The sequence below is a fragment of the Podarcis pityusensis genome (genome assembly GCF_964106645.2).
Source record: "Podarcis pityusensis genome assembly, chromosome: 18".
In the NCBI taxonomy this organism is placed as follows: domain Eukaryota; kingdom Metazoa; phylum Chordata; class Lepidosauria; order Squamata; family Lacertidae; genus Podarcis; species Podarcis pityusensis.
The window spans coordinates 367,089-386,611 of NC_138043.1; the positions used below are offsets into that span (position 1 = coordinate 367,089).

At 52.8% G+C, this 19,523-nt stretch overlaps 1 protein-coding gene across 3 annotated transcripts; it reads left to right on the top strand.

Annotated features, from left to right (window-relative positions):
- Positions 1-59: 59 nt before the first annotated feature.
- Positions 60-19,219, top strand: LOC308467328 (excitatory amino acid transporter 1-like). 3 transcript variants are annotated; one of them, XM_080988966.1, is made up of 11 exons: positions 60-269; positions 6,399-6,468; positions 7,903-8,150; positions 9,913-10,050; positions 10,797-11,001; positions 11,131-11,173; positions 11,807-12,192; positions 14,397-14,630; positions 15,627-15,821; positions 16,259-16,393; positions 18,510-19,219. In XM_080988966.1, the coding sequence occupies exons 3-11, from the start codon at positions 7,931-7,933 to the stop codon at positions 18,709-18,711; spliced, it is 1,758 nt and encodes a 585-aa protein (XP_080845092.1). In that variant the 5' UTR covers positions 60-269; positions 6,399-6,468; positions 7,903-7,930; the 3' UTR covers positions 18,712-19,219. The 3 variants fall into 3 exon arrangements, with proteins under 3 accessions (XP_080845092.1, XP_080845093.1, XP_080845094.1); XM_080988967.1 differs by lacking the exon at positions 60-269 and adding an exon at positions 2,383-2,461; XM_080988968.1 differs by lacking the exon at positions 60-269 and adding an exon at positions 5,319-5,428.
- Positions 19,220-19,523: the final 304 nt, after the last annotated feature.

A 19,523-nucleotide genomic window follows, 5' to 3' on the forward strand; every position in this document is an offset into this window, starting at 1 on the left:
GCAAATCAGGCGCCCGCCCTCGTCTCCCGGGAGGGGGGTGTCTATTTTTGGGCCTCCCCGAATTATTCAGGGCGTGTGACGTTCCCGGGTCGGCATCTCCGGGGAGACGCGGCCTAGAAGTCACGGCGACTTTGAGCTGCCGGCCTGGATCAGAAATCCGGCAGGATCGGGCCCCCAGGGGGTCCCCCATCCAGCGCAGGATCCTGCCCCCCCAAACGGGACGCGGACTCCAAGAGCCTCCTGCTGCCCTTCTCCTTTGGCGGACAAAGGTAGACTGTCTCTGTCCATGGAGGTTCCCTTCAAGGTTGAGCCGAGTTCGAGGGCAGGGAAGGACGCTCACAGGGGGGGAGCCAGGCCGAGGAGAGAGCCCAGAGGGCCAGATGGGAAGCTTTTGGGGGCCGCAGAAGGCTTGAGGATCCAAACCTGCCCCCCGGGAAGCAGATCAATCTTTAAATCGGCTCGTATGCAAGAGGCTTGATCTCGGGATTGCGAGTTCGAATCCTGTATTTGGGCAAAAAGATTGGGGTTGGGATGGATGACCCTCAGGGTCCCTTCCAACTTAGCAGTTCTATGATTCTAATCGATTATTATAATTAATAGATATAATTAATAAATGTGTGTAATGCCCTTAATCTGCTTTGAAAAGGGGCGATTTGATAGGGCCCCCGACTCCTCATGTATTGGCGTCTAGTATTATTATTATTATCATTATTATCATTATTATTATTTATTCACTTCTGTGTTTGGAGCTGGAAGGCTCCGGAGGAAAACCGACACGAATCCAAGATTGGATGCCGGGATTTGTGCTTGGCCAAGGCGGGTCTTGTGGCAGGGAGTTCCCCAGTTTACCCAAGCTGCATCTCCTAACCTCCCGCTTCCCGGGAGGCCCACAAATTCTGGTTTTGTTACCCGGGAGGCAGGAAGAGCTTTTGCCTCCCAGGCAGCGGGTGCGAGGGGCGGGGCGGGCTGCGCAATCCTGCAGCTGTTTCCTGCCCCTGCCCCGGGTGCGGATCCTGCCTCCCGAGCTACTGCATCAGGGCTTCTTCCGCTGTTGCTCTGAGGTAGACTGGCTCTGTCCCTGGAGGCTCCATTTAGGAACCTGCCACCTCTCCTCGCACCCAGATCCCCCCTCCCCAGATGGAGAGCCCCCAAGCAGGAACTGAGGGCATGTGCGAATGGGTTGCGCAGCCTCGGGGGAAACGCAAACTGCAGGCCCGGGCCACACTCTGTGCGTGCTCAGCAGTGGCCCTTTCAAGGGGAGAGGCGGCTGGCAGGCTTAGGCGGTGCACGCTCTGCGTATGCCCAGAGGCGCCCTTGTCCTTCCTTTGCTGCAAGGGGAGAGGTGGTTAGCAGGCTTGGGCAGGGCCACTCTACATATTTCCAGAGGCACCCTTGTCCTTCATTTGGGAGGCTTGGTCCGGGTGCACTCTGTGTATGCCCAGAGTCAGCCTTTCATTCCTTTCAAGGGGGGAGCTGCACGATCTGCGTATGCCCTTTTCCTGCAAGAGGAAAGGCAGCTGGCATGCTCAGGCAGTGCCCGCTCTGTGTATGCCCAGAGTCACCCTTGGGCCAGGCACTCTGCGTATGCCCAGAGACACCCTTTCCTTTCTTTCAAGGGGGAAAGCTGCACGCTCTGCGTATGCCCCGAGGCGCCCTTTTCTTCCTTTGGCAGGTTCGGGAAGAGCGTGCTCTGCGTATGCCCAGAGGCACCCTTTTCTTCCTTGCTTTCATGGGAAGCTGCCCGCTCTGCATATGCCCAGAGGCGCCCTTGTGCTTCCTTTGCTGCAAGGGGAGAGGCGGCAAGTAGGCTCAGGCCGGGCGCACTCTGCGTATGCCCTGGGGCTCCCTTCTTCTTCCTTTGCTGCAAGGAGAGAGGCGGTTAGCAGGCTCGGGCTGGGTGCACTCTGCATATGTCCAGAGGCACCCTTGTCCTTCATTTGGGAGGCTTGGGCCAGGGACCCTGCATATGCCCAGAGACACCCTTTCCTTTCTTTCAAGGGGGAAAGCCGCACGCTCTGCGTATGCCCAGAGGTCCCCTTGTGCTTCCTTTGCTGCAAGGAGAGAGGGGGTTAGCAGGCTCGGGCCGGGTGCGCTCTGCGTATGCCCAGAGACACCCTTTTCCTGCCAGAGGAGAGGCAGCTGGCATGCTCCGGCAGCGCCCTCTCTGCGTATGCCCCGAGGCGCCCTTGTCCTTCCTCGGGCAGGCTGGGGCCGGGCGCGCTCTGCGTATGCCCCGGGGCGCCCTCCTCCTCCTCCTCCTCCGCGGCTGCCCTGCCCGCCCCGGGGAGCTGGGAGGCGGCCCTGGGCGCGGACCCGCCCGCCGGGCGCGGCCAATGGGCTCCGGGGAGGCGCGCTCTCCGCCTCGGCGCGCCAGCCAGGCAGGCAGCAGCAGCAGCAGCCCAGGAAGAGGGAGCGGGCGCACGTGCGGACGGGGAAGGAGCAGCCCCAGCAGCCCGGCCAGGTAGGGCAGCAGCCTCGCCACGTTTCCTTACCCGCCTGCACGCCATCCTGCCTCGCTCACACGTGACGCGTGTCTAGGTGGGGGATCTGGGGTGGGGAAGAAGGTGGAACCCCCTCCAGGGTGTTGGGGGGGGGACGCATACCAGATGGGACTGAGGAGGAGGCAGTTGGAGAGGAAAGGGGGCGCAATTGCCCCCCCCCACAAGAGTGGTGCCTAGTGGGTGGAGTGCCAAGGCTCCCTCCCCCCCAATTTCCGTGTCCTTCTCTGTTTCTCTCGCCCCGTTTTTGTCTTTGCATTGCTTGGTTTGCTTAGAAAAAGGGAGAAAGATATTTTGTATTTTCGTTTTTTATTTGTGTTTTGTATTTTTCTCTATAAGCCTTAATATTATATATAAATATAAATATAAATATAAATATAAATGTAAATGAAGTCTTCCTCGCAGGGTCATTGTCAGGGGAAAGGGGAGCAGGAGAGATTTATGGGTGCCCCTGGCGCCCCTTACAAATCATGGGGGGTGACGTCTATGGGGTCTGGCGACCTCAGGGGGGGCCCAGGGTCCCCCCAGCGCCAGCGTTAAAAGGGGGGTGGCAGGCCCTCGTGGCCCCCCTCCCCGCCTGCCCCCCAGCCTGCCCAAAATGGTGAAAGCAAAATAGGGGAGGTTTCTTCCCCTCCAGGGAAGAAAGAGCGAGGAACATCTGCCCGGCACTCCAGATGTAGAAGCATAGAAGGGGAGGGACCCCAGGGGTTCTCCAGTCCACCCCCTGGCAATCTTGGTCTCGAACTCACAACCCTGAGCTGCCCTGGCCAAGACGCCAGGAAGGATTCACTGGGGGAGGGGAAAACCCCGCCTTCTGGGCCCAGTCTCAACTGGCAGCTACTGCCTTGCAAAGGCGAGTGTCTTGGGCAGAGCAGGGGGGGTGCTCTGCATGCAGAAGGTCTGGGGGTCCGTCCCCAGGCAGGGCCGGGAAAAGACTCCCTTCTCAAAACTGTGGAGAGCTGCTGCTGCTGCTGCCAGCCAGTGCTGGCAGTGCTGAGCTAGGTGGGCCAGTTTCAGCTCCGTTTAAACCAACCGCCTGTTGACAATATTGAGGACCAGGGAAGGGCAGGTGCTTGGCATGCGGAAGGTTCCCCAGGTCCAAACCGCGCAGGGATCTCCTAGCGGGAGAGCTGCTGCCAGTCAGTGCAGGCTGTATTCAGCTAGGCAGAGCAATGGTCCAAGGCAGCTACCTCCGTTCCTTCAGCTTATATTCAGACTCATGAGGACCGGCATCTTGGAAAAGACCGGAGCTCAGCTGTCAAGCACCTTTTCTGAGTGCAGAAGGCCCTCCTCCTTCAAGGTAGGACAGCCGCTGCTGCCAGCCAGTGCGGGTGACGCAAAGCAGATCTCCATTCCCTTGTTCACAGCGCTGAGGACCAGAAACTTTAAGAGCACCACCTTTGCCCAGCGCCAGAACAGGTGTTCTGCATGCAGAAGGTCCAGCGGTTTGGCGTTGCTGCGCTCGTCCCTTGTCACCCTGCCAGTCAGTGCCGACAACACCAGTGGATAAGCCCTCTGTGTCTGCCGCCTTTTGCAGCGGCAACAGACCTGCACGACCTTCTGCACTCAGAGCGCCCGGCCTCTGCGTATAATAATAGAATGGCATTTACTCTTGACTTTGAACAAAAGGCGAACTATCCCGATCCTCTGTTTTGGGGCCCTTTTTGCTCCCAAATTCTGGTTTTTGCAGGGTTTCTGCGCAGGGAAAGATGGAGGCTTGTTCCCTGACGCAGGAGGGAGGACATTCCTGCATGCCTTCGTTTTTATTTAATCTGGAAACGCTTTTTATTTTTTCTCCGCAGCAGCGGGTGTAAGGTTTCAAATCCTCCTGGCGAAACGGCTTTGGCAGGAGCGAGGAAATCCTGCTCTCAAGTTCCAGGTCCGTTTTTCCTGCAGGCGCTCCCCACGTGCTCAGAGGCGCCCTTTGGGCCCGTGCCCAGGCCTCTCGCACGCGGTTGGGGGGCATCTCTGCTCCTTCGTTTCCTGGCTGTCAGGCTGGTCATTCGGAGCCTCTCTGGACTTTTTACAGTCCTGTAAAATGGGAACAGGCCCCGGGGTGTTGGGAACGGAGCAAAGAGGCCCAAAAAAACTGAGGCAGGACGATGGATCCATTTTATTCGTTCCTTGCATTGACACGCCGGCCTTCGTTCTCCAAGGAGGTCGAGGCGGCATGAGTAATAATAATAATAATAATAATAATAATAATAATAATAATTTATTATTTCTACTCCGCCCACCTGCCTGTGGTTCTCCCTCATTTAATCCCCACAACGGCCCTGTGGAGTAGGACGCTTGCGACTTAACAATTGAGGACCCGAACCCAGGTCTTCCTTTCGATTATGTCCATAACGGTCTCCGATTCAGTGCAGAACAGTAGAAACATAAATATAAAATACAAATTTCCACTATAGCCCACCCACCGGATTCAGCTATGCGGAAGGATTAATTCTGATTAGGTTATTTTCCCCTTTCGCAAACTGAAATTCCTTTTTTTGCAAGTTGCCATCTTTTATTTTTAAGCGATCCGTGCATCCAGCTTTTTGAAATTTGCAAAGCACCGCATGCCTTGTTTCCCCCTCCGGAAGAAGCCAGATCGTTGCTTTGAATTGGGGAGGGGGCTGCTTGGCCGGTTCAGCCCCCCACGTGTGGGTCTAGGGGGCTGTGCCTTCATCTCCGCTCCAGATTCCCTTCCTTTGGCGCTGCATCTTCCGGGGAGATGGCCTTGGCAACAGACTCTCTCCTCCGGATTGGGCCCGTCTCCGCATCTCCCCCCCCCCTTCCCTCCCCAGGCGTGGGCACACAGCCGCTCTGCCCCCCCTTTCCGATCTCGCCTGCTTTGTTCGGAGGTGGTCCTTCTCTTCTTTGCATCCAGAGATTTTTTGCAAGGAGAGAGAGCGCAAGAGCTTGTCCGTCTGGTGCGGAAAGGATTTGTGAGTAAGCCATGCAGGGAAAATGGGGGGCACAGAAATATGGGGGGACGGTGGGGGGGGGGACTTTGCATGCCCACATGCGGCCGGTGATGCCCTGCGCGTCGCAAATCGCTTTGCCGTCTGGAAGGGAGACAGCAGCGCCCACAATTTGCCAGGATTTGAGCCCCAGAGCCCGTTTCCAGGAACTCGAATCCGGAAGCATTCCCTGCCTTGGGAAGCAGAAAACAACTGCTAGGGAAGGACCCCCCCCCCCCGTTCTTTTCTGCCCCAAATCTCCGTTTTGGTTTAATTTCATTGCAATCCAATGCTGGCGTTGTAATTTGCTTCTCGCCGTATGGCATGTTGCAATTGCCTCTTCGTTGCAATTTTTCATTCATTGCACGGCACGGAATTCCAGCGCTGGGATTCCGCCGGTCCTATCCTGCTTTTTATCCTCAGGGGGGCCGCCCCGCATCTCGCTTGCAACCCTGCGAGGTGCTTCTCCTGCTCCGGGTCCCTTAAGGGAGCCTCCCCTCACAGGCACAGTCTACCTGCCATTGCCAAACAACATCCGTTCTCTGGATGCTGTCGGCAACAGAAACCCGAGATGGACCTTTCTAAAAAGAAGGACAGAAAATATTTCCTCCCACGATTGGGCCTTTCCTTCTAAGCCGGGGACCGCATGCCCTCACGCGCAACCTTCCGAGGGCCGCATAGCTGGGGTTCCCTCGGGGTTGGGCTGGATGACCTTTGGGTTCCCCCTGTGCAGTTCTGTGCAGGAACCTAGAGCAACAGATCCCCGGCAACCAGGGCTGCCCTGAGCCCTGGGCTTGATCCAGCCCCGACTCCCGCGTCGCGCCTCCATCTCCAGGCTGGCGCAAGAGGGTTAAGCTCCTCTCCCGGCGTCCCACGGGGGGCCCAAAGCCCCACGCGCAGGGCTGGCGCCGCCTCCTCCCTCCAAGCCTCACCCGGACTTCTCTTTCCTTGCCAGAGCTCAACAGCGGCGGAGGCGAGAGGTTTCCCTGGCACAGAGGACCTGAGCCTGGCAGAGGCTCCTCCAGGTAAGCCACGGATCTGGGCCGCCCCTCGCCCGTCCCAAGGAGCCCCACATAGCACCCAGAGGTGGGTCCACTCAAGGGGTCCGGCCCCCCGGCCTGTCCGGAGAGGCCGGTCTGCGTTTCAGACGGCTGGATTTTAAAATCCCGGCTCCCCGTGCCAAGCCAGGTCTTGGTATGCCAGCTGTGTCCTCGCATGCCCTCAGGGCACTCGCCCGGCCAGCGGAGCCTCAGTCTCCCCCTCTGGGAAATGGGCCTGTTGCTTTTCGCTCAGAGGTTGTGCCAAGGGGTTTTCTGGGAGCTGGTTCTGGACGGCGGTTTTAATCGGGGCGACCCGGCTGGGGCAGAGGCGCAGCCCAGATTCTTGCCTTGCAGCGGGTTGGGCTAGATGTCCGCCGGGTCCCTTCGCTGTCAACTATTCTGGGAATCAAGGGGGTTGGACTGGATGATCCCTGGGGAACCCTTTCCACAATTCTACGACTTATCCTAGCAGTGGAATGTTTGAAATCAGGTGGTTTTGCCACTGAGCACAAGAAAAACTTTGCTGCAGAAAGACTGTCTGCTGAAAAGGATTGATTTTGGATGCTGAAACATTGATTATTATATTTAACGCCGGCTGAAGCCTTGTTCCTGCTTTGTCCCACACAGCAGGGCTGGTTTGCTTTTTAAACCCAGGAGAATGCAGCGCTTGGAGATTTCTAATCTATATTTTAAAAAAATAATAATTACAAAACCCTTGTGTTTCATGTGAATCCTCTGGGACTTTTAAAAGGTATAATGATATGACGGTTCCGAAGGGTCTGTCAGTAAAGCACCATGGTATTACAAAAAGGAAGGAAGGAAGGAAGGAAGGAAGGAAGGAAGGAAGGAAGGAAGGAATTGGGGGGCAAAGGCAGGAAGGGAGGGAGGGAGGAAGGAAGGAAACAAAGATTGGGTGGCGAAGGGAGGAAGAGAAATTAGGTGGCAAAGGAAGGAAGGGAGGAAAGAAAAATTAGGTGGCAAAGGAAGGAAGGAAGGAAGGAAGGAAGGAAGGAAGGAAGGAAGGGAAATTATCTGGTAAAGAAAGGAAGGAAGAAGAAAGAAATTAGGTGGCAGAGGAAAGAAGGAAGGAAGGAAGGAAGGAAGGAAGGAAGGAAGGAAGGAAGGAACGAAGGGAAATTAGGTGGTAAAGGAAGGAAGGAAGAAGAAAAAAAGAAAAAGAAAGAAAGAAAAGAAAAGAAAGAAATTAGGTGGCAAAGGAAGGAAGGAAGGAATTAGGTGACTTTGTTTTAGTCGCCCATTACATTTCCCCCGCCGCCTTTCCCTCCGAGGAGCTGCGCATGCTTCTCCCCTCTGGATCCCCCTAACACTCCTGCCAGGCAGGCAAGTTCCGCCCCCCCCCCATGTGGTTTTTCCTGGTCCGGCCGGCTTTGGCTCTCGGCTTCTTCTCCTCGAACCCAGGTCCCCGGGGTGCTGAGCGGCCCCCGCGATGGGTGAGCGCCAGGCCCGCGCCAACAGCCTGTTCCTGAACGAGGAGGAGTCCAAGGCGCTGGGGCCGGGGGGCGGGCGGGCGCAGCGCCTGCGCCATGTCCTGCGCAAGAGGGCGGCCCGGGCGCAGGCCAGGATGTACGCCGTCACCCGGGAGAGCGTCCGCGGCTGCCTGCAGAGGAACGCCTTCGTCCTGCTCACCGTCACCGCCGTCCTTCTGGGTAAGGGGGCGCAACGGGGGGGGGGCTTGGGGGTCCCTACATAGCCTCAGAGGGGCGTCTTTGGGGTGCCAGGGGTCCCACCCGCAAAGCCCCTTGCCGTCCCGAGAAAGCCCTGATTTTGCAAAGAGTGGACCGGCAGAACTCCCTGCTACTGTATTTAAAAGAGGACCGGGGAAATTTGCGGCGTGCGCGGCTTCTCCCAACCAAATTGCAATGGGGGAAACTGAGGCACAGCCCGGGATCTTTGCCGGAAAGCGAAGGGCTCTTTTCAGAGAAAAGGGCAATCGCCGGATGAAATCGCGAGCAGGATTCGAATCGTGGGCCGCTGAGCGATCCCACCGCTTCTCTGAAAGGGCATCGTCGCTAGGAAGACCCAGGCTGTGGGGTGGGTGGGTTAAGCCTCTTCCTTAACATCTGACCCCCTCCAAGCCACAAGGTGACCACCCAAAATGGACTCCCTCTGGGGTTGGGATGGATGACCTTTGGGGAACCCATTCGAATTCAAGCCTGGGGTTGCTTAACCCAGGAACCCAGTCAAAGAACTGCAGCCGGGGCAGCATAATAATAATAATAATAATAATAATAATAATAATAATAATAATCCCTCCCCATCCGGCTGGGTAAGGTTTGAGGTTCCACATCTGCCCCCTGGAAAGCAGATCATGCGCTGCTTTCTTTAAATCCGGAATACGTAGCTCAGTCGGTGCGAGACTCAACCACAGGGTCAAGAGTTTGAATGCTGCGCTGGGCAAAAGGGGGTTGGACTAGATGAATCCCAGGGATCCCTTCTGGGAGATCTGGGGATCGGCCAGCGCCGGACGGGGAAGGCTGCCGCCCCGCTTTGCGTGTGTGGGTCAGATTAAGCCGGTCACGAGCTGCTCGCAGGCTGACGCCAAACGCCTCCCGGTTCCTAAACAAAATAAAAATTAAGAAGAGAGAGAAAAAGAGCCAGAAAAATTTGCGAGGATTACAGAGGATTGGGAGGAAAAAAACTCTAGCGAGCTGCAGAGAGGAGATCTGCTTCGCTCTCTCTGCTTGCAAGATCTCTGACAGATACATTTTTTAAACTTTATTTTTTTTTATTTTTTAAACTTTACAAAAATAATTTAAAGTTTTGCAATGGAGGGACAGGCTTCATTTCCTAATCTGATCTCTTTGCAGTTCATCTCAATTTCTTTTCTTTTCTTTTTATTCCTTCCCCGAATTTGTTGCATCCTCATTTGGGAGTTAATTGGCTTGGAGGGAAAGAATTGCATGAAAACTCTCTATTTTATTTTATTTTTAAAAAGGAAAATATTTAAGCTCTTCTTTAAATATCTCCCCACCTCCCCTTTTAAGTATACGCAAGCAGGACTTCCACAAAGGGAAATATTAAATGTTTGATGTTTTATCATGTTTTTAATATTCTATTGGGAGCCTCCAATGGAATATTATTATTATTATTATTATTATTATTAAGCAGGTCAAAAGCAGACAAAATAACCAGCCGATATTCTTGAAACACAACTAAAAATTCGATAAATAGTTTGGGTTTCGGAGCTCTGTGGGCCCACGTCCAAATTGGCTGAAGAAGGGATTTTAGTGACTTTTTAAAGTCCGGGACTCCGGTTCCCATCATCCCCTGCGAGTGCTTTCAGGGGACCATGGGAGTTGTAGTCCGCCTCTGGCTCCGAGCTTCTCCGTCCCCGGCTGCACTCTGCCCATGCCTCCGGGAGCTCTTGACCCGGGAGCGGATCTCTGAGCCCCTCCTTCCGCCCCGCAGGGATCACCCTGGCGCTGGCCCTGCGGCCCTACAAGCTCACCTTCCGCCAGGTGAAGTACTTCTCCTTCCCCGGGGAGCTCCTGATGCGGATGCTGCAGATGCTGGTCCTGCCCCTCATCGTCTCCAGCCTCATCACAGGTGAGCGGATGAGGGACGCCGACCCTGCCAGGCGGGCCAGGAGGGGATCTTTGGCCCTTTTGCACGGGGGAAACGCGGGCGTCGATAAATGCGCGTGTGCGTGTCATATCAATATATAAATGTAAATGTTTAATGTTTAAATAAACATAAATATTTAAATATAAGCAATTAAAATCGGATTTGGATTTGATGACTTATATTTAAATATTTGCTTTGAAATTGAATTAAATTACTTGTATTTAAATGTTGAATTGGAATTTGAACTTAATGGCTTATATTTAAATACTTTGAATTTCAATTTGAATTTCAAATTTGGATTTCGTTACTTGTATTTAAACCTTTACTTCGCATTTGAATTTCAAATTTGAATTTCATTACTTATATTTAAACATTTACTTCGCATTTGAATTTCACATTTGAATTTCATTACTTATATTTAAACATTTACTTTGAATCTCAATTTCAAATTTGAATTTCATTACTTATATTTAAATATTTATTTTGAATTTGAATTTCATTACTTATATTTAAACATTTACTTCGCCTTTGAATTTAAATATATATTTAAATATTTACTTTGCATTTGAATTTCATTACTTATATTTAAACATTTTGAATTTCAATTTCAAATTTGAATTTCGTTACTTATACTTAAATATTTATTTTGAATTTGGATTTGATTTCGGATTGGAGTTCAAATCAATATCTAGTTTCCCCCAGCTTCTCTCTCTCGTCCCGCCCGGCAGGCATGGCGTCTCTGGACAGCAGCGCCTCGGGCAAGATGGGCTTCCGCGCCGTCGTCTATTACATGCTGACCACCCTGATCGCCGTCTTCATCGGCATCTTCATGGTCCTCATCATCCACCCCGGAAAAGGCAGCAAGGACGCCCTTCACCGCCAGGGCACCGTCGAGCAGGTCCACACCACCGACGCCTTCCTGGACCTCGTCCGGTGAGCGGGACCCCGGGAGGTCATCCAGCCCAACCCCTGAAAGGCAGGGATCCCAGCTGAACCATCCCGGGCAGGCAGCCCATCTGCTTGGGAAAATAATCTGCTTTTCTTTCCCCCTTCCGTCCGCAGGAACATGTTCCCCCCGAACCTGGTGGAGGCCTGCTTCAGACAGGTAAGAGGGGCGGGTTCCCCGTCTCGCCCCATCCAGTGTAGTGGCTCCGGCTCAGTCTTAAGGCTGTTGCTGCCGGCCTGTGTAGGTGAGACTGGTGTAGCAGGCAACAGTCTCCCGAGTTTGTAGTCAATCCACCCCTTGATTCGGATTCATGAGGACTGGATCCTTCCTCGCTTGCACTCGGGGCTAGACCACCTGCCGGAAACCGTGGAGGGCCGCTGCTGCTGGTCCGTGTGGGCCATATTGAGCTTGATGGGTCGGGGAACAGATTCCTGAGTCTGTATTAAATGAGTCCCTTGAATCTGAATCCTGAGGACTGGATCCTTCCTCTCTTGGGCTCAGGGCTAGACCAACTGCGTTGGGGGCCCGAAACTCTGGAGAGCAGCTGCTGCCAACCAGTGCTGGCACTATTGCGCTCGACAGGCCAGGCAGCAGTTTCCGGAGTTTGTATTCAATCAACCCCTTGATTCGAATTCGTGAGGACTGGATCCTTCCTTCCTTGGGCTCAGTACCAGCCCACCTGCCTGAAACCCTGGCGAGCTGCTGCTGCCAGCCAGTGCAGGCACTATGGAGCTCTATGGGCGGCTTTCCTGGTTTTGCCTCAAATCAATACTCTGTTTTTCCTCTCCCCAGTACAAGACCCAGTACAGCGTCAGAGTCGTCAACCGGACCCTGGCCAGGGGAGCCCCCACCGCCGCCCCCCAGGCCTTGCCCCACAACGGCAGCAGCCCCACCGCCGCCCTGGCTTCGCCCCCCTCGCCGCTGCTGCCGCCTGAGAACGCCACCGGCGTCTGGCGCAACGTCTCCCAGGTGCTGGGCGCCCTCCCGGAGGTGCTGAGCTACGAGGAGGTGGTCCCGGGCGCCGGGTCGGTCAACGGCGTCAACGCCCTGGGCCTGGTGGTCTTCTCCATCTGCTTCGGCCTGGTCATCGGCAGCATGAAGCAGAGGGGGCTGCCCCTGCGGGAGTTTTTCGACTCCCTCAACGAGGCCATCCTCCGCATGGTGGCCGTCATCATCTGGTGAGCGTCGAACCCGGGGATCTCCGAGTCGCGGGTTCTTTCCCCCCCCCCAAATGCTTTTTATTGAGATTTAAGAACACCAGCACCAACCAACAAAAACATCAAGTCTTATTACCTATTAATAATAATAATAATTTTTATTTACACCCCGCCCTCCCCAGCCAAGGCCGGGCTCCCCAGTGGCTTACAAGCAATAATAAAAACAAGTTGAATGATTACAACTTAAAAACAAAGTTAAAATACAACGTTAAAATATTGAAACATTAAAATATTAAAATGTAGCCTCATCGCAGGAGGAGAAGGAAAAGAAAAAAGAGAGAGAGGGAGGGAGGGAATCAAATTGGCTGCAAGCCAAAGGCCAGGCGGAACAACTCTGTCTTCCAGGCCCTGCGGAAAGAAATCAGATCCTGCAGGGCCCTGGTCTCATGAGGCAGAGCGTTCCACCAGGCCGGGGCCAGAGTTGAAAAGGCCCTGGCTCTGGTTGAAGCTAATCTAACTTCCTTAGGGCTCGGGACCTCTAGGGTGTTGCTATTTATGGACCTTGAGGCTCTCCGTGGGGCAGACCGGGAGAGGCGGTCCCGAAGGTACGAGGGTCCTAGGCCCTATAGGGCTTTAAAGGTCAAAAGCAGCACCTTAAATCTGACCCTGTACTCCCCCGGGAGCCAGTGCAGCTTGAAAAGCACTGGGTGAATCTGCTCCCCTGGCAGAGACCCCGTGAGGAGCCTCGCTGCAGCATTCTGCACCCACTGGAGTTTCTGGGACAGCTTCAAGGGTAGAGCGCATTACAGTAGTCAAGCCTGGAGATGACCGTCGCATGGATCACTGTGGCCAGGTCGGGGCGGGAAAGGTAAGGGACCAACTGCTTGATGCGGCGAAGGTGGGAAAATGTCGCCTTGGCTGTTGCTGTAACCTGCGCCTCCATGGAAAGGGAGGCGTCAAGGATTACACCCAAGCTCTTAACGGAAGGCAATGGCACTAATTGGGCCCCCGCAAGAGAAGGGAGTTGGTCCCTCATCCCCATGCCATCCCGAACCAGCCAGAGGACCTCTGTCTACGAAGGATTTCGTTTCAATCGGCTCCCACAAAACCATCCAGCCACAGCTTCCAAGCATCTGGTCAGTGTGTTCGATATATTACATATATCCTACTTTATGCTCCATAGAGCCGTTGACTTCCGTCCTTCCCTTCCGCAAGTTTTCTTATTCCAATCTGTAATTCACAGTTGCATTGGTTCAAAATTACTCCGGGACATAAGATTTAATTCAGTCCTGCCAACGTTTTCATATTCCTACAGTTCTCACTTATATAAACCATAAATTTACTCCACTCTTTTTGGTACTTCGTCTCCTCCTGATTGCGAATTCTGTATGTCAATTTTGCCATTTCAGCGTATTCAACCAGCTTTATCTGCCATTCCCTTACAGTCGGAATCTCCTGTAACTTCTACTTTGGGGCCATCAAAACTCTAGCTGCTGTTGTTGCATACAGATATAATATTTGGTCTGTCTTCTTAATATCTTCTCCCACCAAACCTAGCAGAAATTCTTCCGGCTTTTTTTGGGGGGGGGAGCCGGGTTACGGGTTCGAGTTCTGAGTCGGGCGTTGCAGCGGGTTGGGATGGATGACCCCTGGGGGCCCCTCACGACTCTACGATTCTACAATCGGTCTACGACTTCAGGCCAGGCCAGTCAGTAGAGCTCCAGACCCCCTTCCTCTCGGCGTTGTGGGTCTGAGCCCCACATGGGGCAAAGTCGGAAAGGGGTCCAGCCCCACCTCCTTGCATCGCAGGAATCGTTCGCCCAACTTCAGACTCGAACCCACCACCCTCGTTTTAAAAACCTCATGCTCTGCCAAGCTCAAGGCAGTTTACCAAAAATAACACAAAATAAAATTCAAAGCCGTTTGCAAAAAAACAAAACAAAATTCAAAGCAGCTTACAAGAAACAAAATAAAATTCTCAGTAAAAAGAACTGCTTCAAAAAAAAAAAAGAATTAAAATAAACCTGGTGTGCTGGTGCTGCCCGCCAGTGCAGACAGCACTGATCTCAGTGGCCCGGCTAGCCGCAAGGCGGATTCCTTCGCCCTCATGAGCCTTGCTTTGCTTCCCAGAGGCCCACAAGCCACAAAAATTAAAATGGCGATTATGAGAAGCTGGCGGAGGCTCTGGCTGGTCCTGATCCCCCTTCTTTCCCCCCCCCCCCCAGGTATGCCCCCATTGGGATCCTCTTCCTGATCGCGGGCAAGATCCTGGAGATGGACGACCTGGCGGTGATGGGGGGCCAGCTGGGCATGTACACCCTGACGGTCATTGTGGGGCTGCTGGTCCACGGCCTCCTGGTCCTGCCCCTCATCTACTTCGCCGTCACCCGCAAGAACCCCTGGCGCTTCGTGGGGGGGCTCCTCCAGGCCCTCGTCACCGCCTTCGGGACCTCCTCCAGGTAAGCGGGTGCCAGCAGACGCCAAGGGGACCGACGAGGGCCGTTAGCGGGACCCCGGGGCGGATTCCTGGTTGGGGGGGTGTCGCCCTTCCTGGCACCCTGAACGGATCAGGCCCAGCGCCGGATTTACGTATCAGCTCAACAAGCTCTAGCTTAGGGCCCCACTCTCTTGGGGGCCCCAAAAAATTTAAAGGGGGAAAACCTGGATGTACATTTCCAAAATAAAATCTATCTATCTATCTATATTTCTATCTATCTATCTTTTGATCAATTGATCATCTATCTCTATCTATTTATCTAATCTATCTATCTATCTATCTATCTATCTATCTATCATCTCTCTCTCTCATCTATCTATCTGTCTGTCTGTCTATCTTTTGATCGATTGATCATCTATATCTATCTATCTATCTATCTATCTATCTATCTATCTATCTATCTATCTATCTATGCCAGTGCCAGATTTGTGTATAAGCTAAGCAAGCTCTAGCTTAGGTCCCCACTCTCTTGCGGGCCCGCCCCAAAAAAATTAAAGGAAAAAAACCTGGATGTCCATTTCCAAAATATAGGATAAAAAACAAATAAAATAAAGCCTACATCCAGCACCCGTGTTTTGTGTCGTGGGGGCTCCAAGGATGTGAGTCATGGGCCCTGCCTGCTTGCCTGTTCCCTAAATATCCCTGCTTTGCTCCTTTCTACATATAGGGTGCCGACATTCTGCATGCACAAATGTGCAAATCTTTAATCAGAAAACGAGCTTGCTCCCTTAAACCCTTTAAGATTGCTCAATTTTGGGGGGAGGTTTTGCAAAAAAAAAAAAAGGAAAAAGAAAAAAAGCAACTTTTGTATCCCAATTTTCACTTCCTCTGGGGGAAAGGAGCTGCAGGTGCGAATCCCCTTCGGACCTGGACCCCGGGGGGGGGGGTGAGGGTGGTCTACTCTGAGTAGGGTTTCAGGCTGGCTCACCCCGGGGCCGCCCCGTGCTCCCTCCCGCAGCTCGGCCACGCTCCCCGTCACGTTCCGGTGCCTGGAGGAGAACAACGGCGTCGACAAGAGGGTGACGCGCTTCGTCCTGCCGGTGGGCGCCACCATCAACATGGACGGGACGGCGCTCTACGAGGCGCTGGCCGCCATCTTCATCGCGCAGGTCAACAACTATGAGCTGGACTTTGGGCAGATCCTCACCATCAGGTGCGGGTGCAAAAGAGGGGCTCTTTCCTTCCTTCCTTCCTTCCTTCCTTCCTTCCTTCCTTTCGTTCTTTTAAAAATATTTATTAAGTTTTCCATTTTATTTACTGTATTTTTCCATGAATAAGACTAGTTCCCCCCCCAAAAAAATAATAATGTCCAAAATTTGGGGGGGCTTATACACGGATAGATCTTTCCCCATTTTCTTAAAAGTGTCCCCCAAAATAGGGGACATCTTATACATGTGGTCGTCTTCTAGGCAGAAAAACACGGTAATTTCCCATCTATTTCTCCCTTTTCCTGACGCATTCCAAATTGTGAGCGCATTTTGAGCCCAGTGCTCAAAGGGACCCTTTGGCATCTTGGCCAAGGGACCCCCAAGGGACATCTAGCCAAACCCCGAATCCCCATCTCACCCAACTCCCTCTCGCTCTCTGCAGCATCACCGCCACGGCCGCCAGCATCGGGGCGGCCGGCATCCCCCAGGCGGGTCTGGTTACCATGGTGATCGTCCTGACGTCCGTGGGGCTGCCGACCGAAGACATCACCTTGATCATGGCGGTCGACTGGTTCCTGTAAGTCCCCGCGAGGCGGGAAGGGGTGACGCTGCCTGCCTGGGCTGGAGGGATCATGTTTATTTACTCATTTATTTTTCTAAAAAATTTTTTGTTGGTTTTATACATCATCACGTTACGTCACATCATATCCTCCCATTTTATCTCCTTGGCTCAACTGAGCCCGACGGTTTCCCTCCCTCCCATCTGACGGTTTACAAAATCAAACTTTCCATCTTTCCATTTCGCTTCGTTTCCCATCCGTGTTAAACCACGACCTAAAATATTGTATTACTCAACCCTGATAGGTAGCAATTTCATCTTGCAAATCTTCAGATAACCGTGCAAACGATGTTGATTGCTTACAGTTATCTTTCAAATATGACATAATTTTCGTTTTATTTTTTAATGAGATTTTGCAGTTATGAATTGTGAGGCTTTCTCGACCGCTTTGGCCCAGAAGCTACGCCCACGGCCTTGGAGAAAATCAGAGAGGCAGCTTGTTTTTCAGGGAATGACCCCAGGTTTCTAGTCCTCAGGGTCCACTTGAAATAGGAGAATAGGAAGCTGCCTTATATCGAGTCTGCTCAGTAGAAGTCGACCCCAGGGGTCATCCAGCCTGACCCCCCCTGCAATGCAGGAATCTCAGCTAAAGCATCCATGGCAGATGACCTTCCAATCTCTGCTTTAAAAACCTCCGAGGAAGGAGAGTCCACCACCTTCCATCCCAAACAGCTCTGACTGCCGGAAAGTTTTTTTCCTGGAATCTCCTTTCTGGGAACTTGAAGCCACGGGTTCGAGTCCCACCCTTTGGAGCAGCAGAAAATAAGCTTGTTCCCTCTTCCGTGTGAGATATTAGAGGATGGCTCTCCTATCTCCTCTTTTCCGGGCTAAACACACCCAGCTCCTTCAACTGTTCCTCATAAGGCTCAGTTTCCTGACCCTTGCTCCATCTTGGTTGCCCTCCTCTGCCCACCTTCCAGCTTGTCAACTTCCTTCTTAAACTGTGGTGGCCAGAACTGGACACAGGATTCCAGGTGTGGCCTGACCAGGGCAGAATAAAAAGGTAAAGGGACCCCTGACCATTAGGTCCAGTCGTGGCCGACTCTGGGGTGGCAGCGCTCATCTCGCTTTACTGGCCGAGGGAGCCGGCGTACAGCTTCCGGGTCATGTGGCCAGCAGGACTAAGCCGCTTCTGGCGAACCAGAGCAGCGCCGGAAACGCCGTTCACCTTTCCGCCGGAGCGGTACCTATTTATCTACTTGCACTTTGACGTGCTTTCGAACTGCTAGGTTGGCAGGAGCAGGGACTGAGCAACGGGAGCTCACCCCATCATTGCGGGGATTCGAACGGCCAACCTTCTGATCGGCAAGCCCTAGGCTCTGTGGTTTAACCCGCAGCACCACCCGCATCCCACAGGGCAGAAGAGAGTGGGACTATGCCTTCCCTTGACCTGGACACTAGACTTCTGTGGATGCAGCCTAGAATAGCATTCGCTTTTTTTGCTGCTGCATCACACTGTTGATCCATATTAAGCTTGTGGTCCACATGTCCTACTAGTGAGCCAGGTATCTTCCATCTTATACAGATGAAACTCGAAAAATTAGAATATCGTGGGAAAGTTCCTTGATTGCCATAATTCGACTTGAAAGGTGAAACTAATATATGGGATAGACTCGTGACATGCAAAGCGAGATATGTCAAGCCTTGATTTGTGATAATTGCGATGATCATGGCACACAGCTGATGAAAACCCCAAATTAACAATCTCAGAAAATTAGAATATTCAAGGAAATCAGCAAAACAAGGATTGCAAATCGAGCGAGATTGGACCTCTGAGAAGTAGAAGCACATTTCGCTTTGCATGTCATGAGTCGATCTCATATATTAGTTTCACCTTTGAAGTTGAATTACTGAAATCAAGGAGCTTTCCCACAATATTCTAATTTTTCGAGTTTCACCTGTATTTGTGCATCTGGTTCTTCCTTCCAAAGTGCAGAACCTGACATTTGTCCCCATGGAAATTCATTTTGTTTGGGTCCAGTTCTCACATTGAGGTCCCATTCAGCTTGCGGCCCACCCAGACCCCCAGATCCTTTCCCCCCCATCTTAACTGCCGCCCCGTTTCTTCCCCCAGAGACCGCCTGCGGACCACCATCAACGTCCTGGGCGACTCTCTGGGTGCGGGCGTGGTGGAGCATTTGTCGCGCCACGAGCTGGAGTTGCAGGACACCGACCTGGGGGGCGACTCGGGGGCCGAGGAGAACGAGAAGCCCTACCACTTGATCTACCCGGAAAACGACACCCACAAGCACCTCAGCGGAGAGACCGCGATGTGATGGCGCCCAGGAGGGGCCGGCGGGCGGGCAGGGGAGGCGGCCGGGGGCCAGTGGCAGGCCTGTCTGGATCGGAGCCATCGACCGACTGTGAAATGCCGAGAAGAGGCGCAGCCATCATCCGTATCCCCTTCCCCAAATTCTTCCCCCTCTCCCCATATTCTGATACATCATTACAGGCCAAAAAACGAGAGCAGGCAGCGACGGATCTCCAACGGTGACAATTTTGCACGAAAGGATCAGGATTCGAACTCGCGCCTCTCTCTCTCCGCCGCAGCGCCTCTTCTTTCTTTCGATCGCGGGGGTTTCCACGTTATTTAAATCCGGTGCCAATGTTCCTTTTTTGTGTTTCCCACCCCCTCCCCGAATCATGCTCATCCCCACTCCAAAAAACAAACACTCGTCTTTCCAACACTTGAAGCAAAACACACTTTTTTTGTAAAAAAAAGAAAGATTGTATAGATGTGATGCTTTACTGGCGTAGAAAATAAACGCTGTTTATTTATGATGACGGTCGGCGCTTTTTTCCTGGGGGGGAACACACATACCCCTGAACGTTTTGTGAATCATTTGTAGTTTGGTCCATTTGCTGGATTTATTTCCCCTGCCGATTTGAACTATAAAATGGTGATTTTCTGGAGTCAAAATCAGAGGACCCCAGGAAAAAAAACCTCGATAGATAGATAGATGATGGATGGATGGATAGATAGATAGATGATAGATAAGGTGCTACTGGAAGGACTTTTTTATTTTATAAAATGGTGATTTTCTTGAGTCAAAATGAGAGTATCCCTAAATGGTTTTTTTTGGGGGGG

What these genes read in the sequence shown, in the direction of transcription:
- LOC308467328 (XM_080988966.1), top strand. Translation starts at nt 7,931, where the DNA reads ATGGGTGAGCGCCAGGCCCGCGCCAACAGCCTGTTCCTGAACGAGGAG. An exon ending in GCCTTCCTGGACCTCGTCCG is followed by an intron (nt 11,002 to 11,130) that starts GTGAGCGGGACC and finishes TTCCGTCCGCAG; the next exon opens with GAACATGTTCCCCCCGAACC. An exon ending in TGGAGGCCTGCTTCAGACAG is followed by an intron (nt 11,174 to 11,806) that starts GTAAGAGGGGCG and finishes TCCTCTCCCCAG; the next exon opens with TACAAGACCCAGTACAGCGT.